Source organism: Bombina bombina, chromosome 5 (genome assembly GCF_027579735.1).
Source record: "Bombina bombina isolate aBomBom1 chromosome 5, aBomBom1.pri, whole genome shotgun sequence".
NCBI classification, from domain to species: domain Eukaryota; kingdom Metazoa; phylum Chordata; class Amphibia; order Anura; family Bombinatoridae; genus Bombina; species Bombina bombina.
This window is the reverse complement of record NC_069503.1, coordinates 1,154,858,265-1,154,870,621: the sequence shown is the minus strand read 5'-3', so window position 1 is coordinate 1,154,870,621 and position 12,357 is coordinate 1,154,858,265. Positions and strand designations below refer to the sequence as shown.

Sequence of the window (12,357 nt, the reverse complement as noted above, 5' to 3'; positions counted from 1 at the left end):
TGCCCACAAAAACGAGTCAACGCTGCGATTGAGGGTCAAACAAGAACTCAGGACTGGGATGCCCAGCCTGCTTTTTATTAAGGTTACATGCACACAGGGCACTCCCAGGGGGAGAGGGGGGGAAGCACAAAATCCCCCATCACACATTTAGATAGAGAGCACTGTCCTTTGACAGGCCACAATAGGATTACAGTACTTAAGATAACAAGTTTACAAGTTCATCTTATCAATTAGCAGTCTGGCTCCAGAGGTGATTAGACAATAGTTTCTAAAAGCTGAAAAAAAAGAGTTAACTCTTTATGAAATGATACTTGTTACGGTTTTCTTGGAGCCCTTCTTAGGCGCTGGCTTGCTGGTTCAGGCATTGCTGCTGGGAAATAAGCTCTTCACAACAAAATAACTAATGCTTCTGTAACAGTGTTCCCTTTCTGTGGAACACTCTGGCAGACACGGTCTGACCCCTTTTCGGGGCAGACTAAGGCTGTCCAGACCGCTGATTATGCGGGGCTGAGGTCGGTTTGTCTGGACAACCCGTCGGCGTTGCCATTCTGTTTCCCAGGTCTGTAAGTAATGGTGAAATTGAAGGGTTGCAACGATAAGCTCCAACGTAATAGCCTGCCGTTATCTCCAGAGACCCGGTTCAGCCACACCAACGGGTTATGGTCGGTGACCAGAGTGAACTCCTGACCATATAAATAGGGAGTCAATTTCTTTAATGCCCACACCAAAGCCAAACACTCCTTTTCGACCGCTGCATAGCTGACTTCGCGGGGCAGGAGCTTCCGGCTGATGTAGGCAACTGGATGCTCCCCTCCATCTTCGCCTACTTGGCTGAGGACGGCTCCCAGCCCGAACATGGAAGCATCTGTATGGACGATAAAACGTTTGTTAAGGGCTGGGGCCGCCAAGACAGGAGCGTTAATTAGAGCATTTTTGAGAGCCTGGAAAGCCGTTTCACAGTGGGGAGACCACAGGACCTGTCGAGGTAAGTTCTTCTTGGTCAAGTCAGTCAGGGGTTTGGCAAGTGTGCTGTAGTCTGGTACGAACCGTCTATAGTACCCTGCCGTGCCCAGGAAGGCTAGGACCTGAGTCTTAGTGATGGGGGTGGGCCAATTGGCGACAGCTTCTATTTTGGCCGGCTCTGGTCGCTGCTTTCCACACCCCACCCGGTGACCCAGGTACTGTACCTCGGCCATCCCAAAGTGGCATTTTTCTGGCTTCAGAGTCAGGCCAGCAGCCCGGATCTGATCCAGAACCATTCCCACATGAGCTAAGTGGTCCTCCCAGGACTCACTGTGGATCGCTATGTCGTCCAGGTAGGCGCAAGCAAAACTCTGGAAGCCATCCAGGAGCCTATCCACCAAGCGCTGGAATGTAGCTGGGGCATTCTTCATCCCAAACGGCATTACCCTAAACTGATATAAGCCGAATGGGGTGACGAATGCCGACTTGGGGATAGCCTCCGGGGCCAGGGGAATCTGCCAGTAACCTTTGCAGAGGTCAATAGTGGTCAGGTAATTTCCCCTGGCTATACGATCGAGTAGCTCGTCTACCCTGGGCATAGGGTAAGCGTCCGTCACGGTATTTTCATTGAGCCTCCGATAGTCTACGCAGAACCGGGTGGTCCCATCTTTCTTGGGCACCAAGACAACTGGGGAGGCCCAGGGACTATCGGAGGGCTCAATTACCCTGAGCTGGAGCATCTCATCGATCTCCTTCTTCATTCCTGTCCTAACTGCTTCGGGGATTCGGTACGGAGCCTGGCGCAAGGGAGCTTGTCCCGGAGTATCTACCTGGTGGGTGGTTAAAGTAGTGTACCCTGGCTTCGGGGAGAAGGTGAGGTGTTTAGACTGGAGGAGTTGGTTGAGCTGCTCCCTTTCAGTGGGGCTAAGTCGGTCCCCTATCTGAACCTGCGCCACTATACCTGTGGGGAGGCTCTTTTCTAATAGGTCTGGAATGGGTAAACTGTCGGGGTCTTCCTGAGGGGAACAACATACGGCCGTCACGTTCTCTGGCCGCTCAAAATATTCCTTGAGCATGTTTACATGGAATGTCTTTCTAAGATTGTTGTCGTGGCAGCTAGCTATCACATAAGTGGTGTCTCCCCTTTTCTCTACGATCTGGTAGGGACCCTGCCAGGACGCCTGCAATTTGTCTGTCTTCACCGGCTTAAGTACTAACACCTTTTGTCCTATGGTGAAGATTCTCTTTCGGGCCCCCCGATCGTACCATACTTTCTGTCTTCTCTGGGCCAACTGGAGATTAGCCCGCACGGATTTGGCTAATTGCTCCATTCGGTCCCTGAGTTCCAGCATGTATGGCACAATGGGGACACCGTCAGCCTCCATCTCTCCCTCCCAGTGCTCCCGGATCAGGTTTAGGGGTCCCCGTACCTTTCTTCCGTAGAGCAACTCGAAGGGAGAGAACCCTGTCGTTTCCTGGGGCACCTCCCGATAAGCAAATAGGAGGTGCGGCAGGAAGCGTTCCCAGTCTCGGTATTCCTGAGTGAACGTCTTGAGCATTTGCTTGAGGGTCCCATTGAACCTCTCACACAGCCCGTTCGTCTGGGGGTGGTATGGGGAGCTCAGGAGGGACTTAATTTTGCAAACCTGCCAGAGTTGTTGGGTCAATTCAGCCGTAAATTGGGTGCCTCGGTCGGATAGGATTTCTTTTGGAAATCCTACCCGGGAGAACACCTGTACTAGTGCATTCGCTACCGTATCCGCTTGTATGTTGGATAGGGCGACAGCCTCTGGGTACCTGGTAGCGTAGTCCACTACGGTAAGAATGTATCGCTTACCGGAGGGACTAGGGGTAGCCAGTGGTCCCACTAGGTCAATAGCAACCCGGCTGAAGGGTTCCTCTACAATGGGCATATTTACTAGCTGGGCTTTAGGGTGATCGCCTCGCCTTCCTACTCGTTGACACACATCGCAGGTGTTACAGTAAGTTCTAACGTCAGCGTGCACCCCTGGCCAAAAGAACGTGTGAGTAATGCGGTGTAGGGTACGGGTAACGGCTAGGTGGCCTGCTAAGGGGATGTCGTGGCCTATTTTGAGGATTTCTTGACGGTATTTGTGGGGCACTACCAGCTGTCGCCTACGCTGTCCCCTTTTCTCTGTCCAGCGGTATAGTTTCCCTTTTTCCCATAAGAATGTTTCGTTATCTGCCCCGCCCCCTCCGGTCTCTGCTCGTTCCCGGTACTTTTGTAAGGTCGGGTCAGTCTTAGACTCTGCCTCGAAAGCATCTGGGGTGTCCCAGGGTATGGGGCCTAACCTGTCAGGCAAGGTCGGGGTAGGTCTTACCTGTGTCTCCCGCACTGGTGAGAGCTCTCGCTCCGTCCGGGCTTGGGCCCGTGTAGTCACTGGGTCCGCCTCGTTGTTGCATACTGGAGCATAGGCAGAAGTCATGGGGCCCAAATCGTTGCCCAGTAGTACTTCGGCAGGTAAATTATCCATTAGGCCCACGTTCACAGCCCCCTTTCCCGCTCCCCAATCAAGATGCACTTTAGCTGTTGGAATTTTGTACACATCCCCCCCCGCCACTCTAACGGCCACAGTCTGTCCGGATCGCTTGTGCTCTGGCACCAAATGACTCTGTACCAGCGTGATAGTAGCCCCTGTGTCTCGCAATCCCTCGGTAGATCGCCCCTCGAGCCATACCCTCTGCCGATGGTGCTGGCGGTTATCTGAGGCAGCATATACAGGGTCTGCCTCGTGAAGCGGCCCCACATATCCCTCCATAGGGGCCTCTTGGTTAACACAGAGGGCCCGGGCCGGACGATAGGACCCAGAGGGGTAATTGTAATTCCTGGGTGTCTGGTGCGTATTAAGGGGGCAGCTAGCCATGAAATGCCCTGGTTGCTTGCATCGGTGGCAAGTCGGTCTGGGACGCTCAGAGCTGTTATTGGGTGGTCCTGAGTGTCGGACGGGCCTTGTGGGCACCGGGGCTCGGAATTCAGTACGAGGGGGTGCACGGTAAACCTCTCTGGGTTCGACCCGTGCTGGAGCTCGGTAGTTCATGGGTTCGTGAAGACGGGAGTCATAATGTTCATCGGCCAATTTGGCTGCTTCTTCTAAGGTAGAAGGCCGCCTGTCTCGCAGCCATTCCTTCCCTTGCTGTTCCATGCCATTATAAAAATGTTCTAAGAGAAACAATTGTAAAATTTCCTCCCCAGTCACCGCTTTACTTCCGCTCAGCCAGTGATTTGCCGCTCTCCGCATTCGGTGCGCCCATTCCATATGGGTATCGTTAGGCTTCTTTTCCGTGCCCCGAAACTGTCGGCGATACGTGTCCGGAGTTACAGCGTACCGTCGCAACAGTGTCTCCTTAACTAGCTCATACTGTGTCACTTCCTCAGCACCCAGAGTACGAAAGGCTTCCAGGGCTCGCCCGGATAGTTTCCCAGACAATATCGTGGGCCACTCTCTGTTGGGAATCTGGTGCAGGGCACATTGCCTTTCGAAGTCCGCCAAATATTCATCAATCCCTGTCTCGCTCTCTAGGAAGGGTCGAAATGCCGCATAGGGTATCTTGGGCCTCCCAGCATTTTCGACAGGGATGATTACCTGCGGGGCTTCAGCATTGCGGTGTGCATTCGCTAGGTTGAGTTCGTGGGCTCGAGTCTCTCGTATATCCTCGTCCGCCTCTGCCATCAACTGCTGTACCAATTCCATGGAGGGGTTCGGCCCGTATAATGAGAGCCTTTCCCGAACAATCCTGGTTTTTTCGTCACTAATCGTGGTCGGTGTTTCCGCCATTGTGAAGCTCTGATCCAGTTCGGTCAATTCTGCGATCAGCTCTCTCCTCGGCCGGTTGCTGGCGTACCCCCCTCTGCTTTCAAGTAAATCCTTTTGGGTTGTACGCTTCAATTTTTCGTAAGCGCTCTCCATCCGTTCTGTACCTCTCCTAGGAAATCCAGGAAAATCCCGCCGCTGCCGCCAAATGTTACGGTTACCCTTAGTCTCGCTGAGAGATGGACCGCTTAGTAGCCTGGATCCCTATTGCTAAAGAGGGGAGAAGCTGCTTTCCATAGTATTCTATATGAGTCTCGCAAATATAGAATAATCTCCCTTAGCTGCAGTACCGCTAGGATACCCTTCTGCCCACAAAAACGAGTCAACGCTGCGATTGAGGGTCAAACAAGAACTCAGGACTGGGATGCCCAGCCTGCTTTTTATTAAGGTTACATGCACACAGGGCACTCCCAGGGGGAGAGGGGGGGAAGCACAAAATCCCCCATCACACATTTAGATAGAGAGCACTGTCCTTTGACAGGCCACAATAGGATTACAGTACTTAAGATAACAAGTTTACAAGTTCATCTTATCAATTAGCAGTCTGGCTCCAGAGGTGATTAGACAATAGTTTCTAAAAGCTGAAAAAAAAGAGTTAACTCTTTATGAAATGATACTTGTTACGGTTTTCTTGGAGCCCTTCTTAGGCGCTGGCTTGCTGGTTCAGGCATTGCTGCTGGGAAATAAGCTCTTCACAACAAAATAACTAATGCTTCTGTAACAACGTGGTACCTGAACTTGTCCCATTTGGCCAGATGCGGTGACTAACCTTTCCATTTTTGCTTTTAAATCTTAGCTGAGAGCTTGTAAGTGAGTGCTGGGTTTTCTCTGTGATATATATATATATATATATATATATATATATATATATATATATATATATATAGACTAGTGTGTATATATATATATATATATATATATAGACTAGTGTGTATATATATATATATATATATATATATAGACTAGTGTGTATATATGTATATATATATATATATATATATATATATAGACTAGTGTGTATATATGTATATATATATATATATATATATAGACTAGTGTGTATATATATATATATATATATATATATATATATAGACTAGTGTGTATATATATATATATATATATATATATATATATATATATATATATATATATATATATATATATATATATATATATATATATATATATATATATATATATATATATATATATATATATACACACACACTAGTCCAGCCGGACTATTTTTGTTATCTCCAATAAAGTTCTTTAGTATAAGTGGTCCTTTTTTTGAGAAATAAATTTTAATACATACACTTTTCTTACACAATTCATATTTTAATGAAATGTTTTTAGAGACAGGTAGTCTTTTTCTTTGTTTTGCAAATTCTCTTGCATTTCTTGTACATAAATTTGTATACAACTGCCCTAACGCTTGAATTTAAGGGCTAGCTAATACAAGCAATAATTGATAAAGCCCTACAATTCTGACTTATAAACCCAGTACACTTTCCCTCACCATCCTCGTCTTTAAATGTAGCAGGGTTAGGCTGGTGATGTCTGCAGTGTGCACTTCCTTATCTCATCACCTCTGCTGGGGCCAGTTAGGGACAGATATGTAGCAGGGTTAGGCTGGTGATGTCTGCAGTGTGCAGTTACTTATCTCATCACCTCTGCTGAAGCCAGTTAGGGAAAGATGTGTAGCAGGGTTAGGCTTGTGATGTCTGTAGTGTGCACTTCTTTATCTTATCACCTCTGCTGAAGTCAGTTATGGACAGATCTGTAGCAGGGTTAGGCTTGTGAGGTTTGCAGCGTTCATTATTTATCTTCTCCCCTTTTCTTGTAATTTAAAATCAGAAAATAATGGATTTTATAATCCTGAGAAATAGAAGTGCAACGTTACTGTGTACAATAAAACATTTCAGTTACAAAGTGCTTATGTCACTAAGGAGCACCGTACTGACCGGGTCACAAGGTGTTTAGGTCACTAAGGAGCACCGTGCTGACCGAGTTACAAAGAGACTAAATCATTGCTACAGATCATGCTTCACCCCATTCACAAATCTCACCTTCTTGAAGCAGTCGTTGGAGGACAGGTTGTGCCGCACAGAGTCTTTCCATCCTATGTAATCTCCGTTAAAGAAGGGGAACAATATGCTTATGTCCCTTAGGATCTGAGGATAAACAAGAGCACGTTAGTAAAGTGCTGCTCATGTACCACAGAAAGCCTCAGCCAAACCTAAAGTGAAACGCGTTACATATTGTAAGAGAAGCTGCAGGTGGTTATCTGTGTGGTGCAGAGGTTCCTACCCAGAATGCTATGGGCAGATGCTGAGACACAATCGAGCAGATGCAGAACCGGCTCAATACATTGTGATGACCCTCATCTCTCTGCGCACTACAGGCTAAACCCAACCAATTGTCTTAAAGAGACATGAAACCCAAAAGTTTTCTTTCATGATTTAGGAAAAACAAATTTGAAACAACCAATGACAAATCGAATACATACATACACAGCCACCAATCAGCAGCTAGAAACTAGGATTTTTCTTGCTCCTAAGTTTTCCCAAGATAAACCTTTTAAGCGAAGGATAAACAAGAGAAGGAAGCATATTAAATAATATAAGTAAATTGTAAAGTTGTTTAAAATTGTATGTTCTGTCTACATAATGAATGTATAATTATCATTTTACTGTCCCTTTAATGTTCCACATGATAACAGGCTGATGGTGCCATTATCCAGAAAATGATCTCCACGTGTTCTACCTCTGTCAAATGCCGCGGTGTTCCCCTCTGGCCCTACATAAATCATGTATTAGATAAAAGGTCAGTGGCATTTGGTATGGGGCAGTAGAATAAGACAGGAACCAGAAGTAAAATAAATCTAGGAGTTGGTCTTCTGGTCAGTCCTGATAGTGAAACTATTGGTACAGAATGCGATTTCTCTGTAAACTGCTCATTTTATGTTTAAATGATTTTTTATTAATTTTTTTTTATAATAAAGCCACAACAATAAGCATACAAATCATGATAGTTTCTCATGAATTATACTTCCAGTGGCTACAAAAAAAAAAAAAACAACAACCACGAATCAATAGAAAGAATGAAGAGAAGATATATATATATATATATTAAATCAAATACAGACCAGCACTCTCCAAACAATCATGCCGTTTCCAGGGTGCTCTTGAACAATAGCATGTAAATCCAAAAGAAATCAGGCACTATGCAGTATTAAGATCCACAGTTTCTTTATTGTGACGTCTCGGGGTCTTTAGCCCCTTCCTCAGACCATAAAAAACATAATTACAATCAAACTTACCCTCCTATATATACCCCACACCGTGCAGCTAATTCAACGCATGTGTGCAGGACCGGCATCCCATTAGAGCTACTGCGCATGCGCAAACAGCCAATTAGGACAACACATATGAGTCAAAACGAAAAAGCAAAGTGTAAATGCACAAAGTTAAATACATAGCAACATATCTACGTGTAATACTTAATACCCAATTATTAAGCAATTAGTCGTCAAATTTAAATTAAGCCTAACAGAATCATAATAAGCAATAGCCTAAATCAGTTAAACGGGTACTAGCGTAATCTGAAATATATACAGTTACTTGATAACAACCTGTTGTATACGGAAGTGTCACATAATACTGTTCTATACATGTCACAGGAATAATTATGCAACCACATAAAACCCATGTTTTAATCATCGCTACGTTCGTAGTAATTGTAAACCAGCGCATTGTGCTAGAACGTGACCCAACATAGTTAGGTGTCCAGGCCTCAACTATACCATAATGCATATCTACAAGATATCATTTCTAGCATGTCTGAGGTGTCTGCTACACGTAAATATATAATCAGCTGTTAATGATATAATTTTGGTAATTGATATGCACTGTCAGTAGTCCACCTCTGAATCAAAATGACCACCAATAAAGCTATAGTCATTTAGCTATAGAATCAACCCGTGTTCAAGATGTGAATAACTGTAATGAGTCATCATAATTACTAATTAAGTGCTCTAAAGTCAATTATCATATATATCTGAAGGGTATCATATTGATCCCAATGGGTTATTATGTGTCTTGTAACTAAGGTAAAAAAGTGGAAACATATCTCTCTCATCAAGACATATAACAAATCTAATCTTCAGCAAAGTGGATATTATCCAACAATAATCCAATGTACATATTCTAGGGATCGGTCTACAAACCGGCGTATTCACCTGCTCCCATCATTGCTATAGAGTTTCAGAGAAATAAAATACAGAGTATGTGGAATTCCCTTAGCATCCACATTGTGGCTCAGCTTTACATTTACAAAGACATACTTTATGGTACAGAATACATCAATAGCGAAGTACTTCAAAGGAAACAATGCATGTCCATATTAGTATTAGGTCCTCTAGGCACTAGAGTTTGAAGGGTAAAAGTCCACCTGCTCTCTTTCTGTAACAGAAGTCTTGCTCTATTCCCCACCTCTAGTTAAAGGCGGGACATGGTCAATGATCATTTACTTATGTTCAGATACTGAGTGTTTAGCTAGCAAGAAATGTTTAGCGACCGGTTGGTCCACCTTGCCCGTGGCCACAGCATTTTTAATTGCACATCTGTGATTGGCCATGCGAGTCCTCAGGTCATCATTCGTTTTACCAACATAGTATCTTCCACAACTACAATGTAACAAGTACACCACATACCTTGTGGTGCAGGTTGGACAAAACCTTATTTTGAATCTTTTGTTAATCCAGGGGTGCGTAAAGAATTTGTCTTGCGTTAGGCCATTACAGGTGGTACATCCACTACACCTGTAGCATCCCCTTTTGGGTGTTCCCAACCAGGTGCCTGGATTGCAGCTAGCTTTAAAGTCTGGTCTCATCAGGATATCACGTAGTGATCTGCCCCTCTTGTATCCAATTCTCGGGACCTCATAGATATGCAGTGGAAGACTGCTATCACTTTTGACCGTTTCCCAATTTTTTATCAGGATTGCTGGTGCTTCCCACTTGTCAGGAGTGAATGTTGTCACAAAGGCGAGTCTCTTCTCAGCCTCGGTGCTAGTCGTCTTTTTCTTTAAGGCTTCATCTTGGGTGAGCTTTCCCACTTCGTTCATCGTAGCTTGCAGATTCTTTTCATAGTAACCCCTATTCCAAAATGTCTTATTCATGTCAATGAGTTGTTCATCCTTCAGTGTGTTCAGAGTTATTTCTAAAAACCCTTTTCAGTTCTGATTTTGGAAGGGCTCGTTTCAAGGCCGGAGGGTTGCAGCTATCAGCCCTAAGCAGGGAGTTCCTCTCTGTCTCCTTGCTGTAGAGAGTCTTTTCCAGATGCTGTTGGTTTTTGAAAATTCTTAGGTCCAGAAAATCAATGCCCGTCTTTGAGGACGTCAACTTGAACTTCAAATTGTCAGTAGTATCAGGGTATCAACCCATATATTGAGTTCCTCCTGGGTACCTGACCAGATCAGGAACAGATCGTCTATATATCTCCTGCATAGCTGTATTCTGTTATCTCTGAAGCAATCTGTTATGTGATCTTCAAAATCAGATATGTAGAGATTTGCCACATTGGACCCCATCACTGTTCCTGCCATCTGTAGATAGTACTTTTGCTCAAATTTGAAATAGGAGAGTCAGACAGTATTCCAGGAGTTGTAATAGTAGCTCTGGTGGTGGGCCTATATATGGATCTCTTCAAGTGTGATTGTACGGCTGCTAAGCCACCACTATGTGGGATCACTGTATATAAGCTTGTTACGTCCAATATATATATACTCATCCGTCATGTTCTGTTCCTCTGAGTAATTTGATTAGTTCTATGGGATCAAGTAGAAATGATGTTACATTTCGAACAATAGGCTGTAAAAAGCGAACAACAAAAAGGTAGCTAGTGTCTGTAGTAATGATCCTCTTGCAGAAATAATTGGACGTCCCGGATCCTTGTGCACTTTAGGCAATGTATAGATAATAGGCATCACTGGGTGTTTAACCACAAGGAAATCTTTGTTTGCAGCGCTGATGTATCCCATATCAGTGATAAGGGTTAAATATCCATCAATGCGTTCCTTGAACAACTTTGTCGGATCTGCTTTCAATTTCCGATATGTGTTGGTGTCTGCCAATTGTCCAAGGATTTCCTTCCGATAGTCTACATAGTCAGGACTAGGGCTCCACCCTAGTTGGCTTCCCTAATAACTAGGTCTGGATTTCTTTTAAGTGCATTAAGAGCCTGCCATTCTGCAGCGGAGAGGTTTTTCTTAACCTCCATTTTATGTTTGTCACATGAATCATATAGCTGGTCAGTTACCATCCTAGAGAAAGTATTAATACTTGCATTGGTGCTTTTGGGGTCAAATGTACTTCTGTCCCTAAAGCTGTCCTGTTCAATGCTTGTATCTCTGAAGAACTCTTTAAATTTAACCAAACTTTAAAACTGAAAGATATCAATGTGCAGGTCAAACTTGTCAGTCGCAGTGGTGGGTACAAAGGTTAGTCCTCTTTGGAGAAGTTTATGTTCTGTCTCAGTCAGCTGGTGTTTGCTGAAATTCATGATATTACTTGTCCCCATTAGAACAGTCTCCTCCGTCCTCTGTCTGCCGTGCCTCCCCCTTCGTGTGCATCGCCTGCGTCGTTTTTTTGAATGAGTGGTCATCCCTTGACTATGCTGTTGGGGGATCGTAGCTGCCTGCATGGCTTCATTCCCAGAACTTTGGTCCGAGCTATCCACAGTGTTCAAGTTTCAGGGTTTGTATACCCTCTGTCTGCGTGGTCTTAACGCTCTCCTGTCTTCAGGGCCCAATGTCCATTTGTAGACTCTTTTCCCGATAGTCCAAAATTACTGCTTCCCACTTGCTTTCTTTAAAGCTAATCAGTGCCTCTCATAGGCATCAATCTGTTTTTTTCAGATTTATCAGCCAGTCTTCTTCTTTATTCTTTGTCAGGATTTGTAATTGGGTACATTCAAATTGCTGTATCTCTACTTCGCATTGTTTAAGCACCTGTGCTGTTTCATCTATCACAAGAAGCATTAGGTCAAGGGAACATTTGTTCAAAATTCCGCAGCACTTGTTGCAGAATGATACATTATGTCTGCCGATGGTCGGTACATTTCTAATGCGGAACCCCCTAGGAATATAGCGTTTCCTATGATATTCAGAGAGATAACCTCCATGCAGTTTAAAGTCAATAACTCTCTTTTTGAGTTTTAGCAAGTGTGTAAATAGATGTGCGGGTTGTTCTCTCTTTTCTTTAATATCCAGGGTTTCAAACCTAATTCTCGAGGCCTCCTCCTCTGTGAACTGAAAAACACTTGCACCTTGTACCTCTGTGTCTTCATTTGTGCTTACATCTTGCTCACTGATGCTTAGTGACATTTTGTGTATGCTATGTTGGACTAAGCACCCATTTGAGTGGATATTCAGACTACCCTTTCATTTAACTGCTTTTATTATTCACAACAAAATGTCACTAAGCATCAGTGAGCAAGATGTAAGAACAAATGAAGACAGAGGTACAAGGTGCAAGTGTTTTTCAGTTCACAGAGGA

General features: G+C 44.4%; 1 protein-coding gene across 1 annotated transcript in view; it reads right to left on the bottom strand.

Annotated features, from left to right (window-relative positions):
* LOC128661760 (forkhead box protein H1-like) overlaps window positions 1-12,357 on the bottom strand; it is a 54,609-nt gene that overhangs the window by 8,365 nt on the left and 33,887 nt on the right. The window contains exon 2 of the mRNA XM_053715980.1: window positions 6,869-6,973. Within this exon, the coding sequence (XP_053571955.1) occupies window positions 6,869-6,973 (105 nt within the window). The remainder of the gene's footprint in view (window positions 1-6,868; window positions 6,974-12,357) is intronic.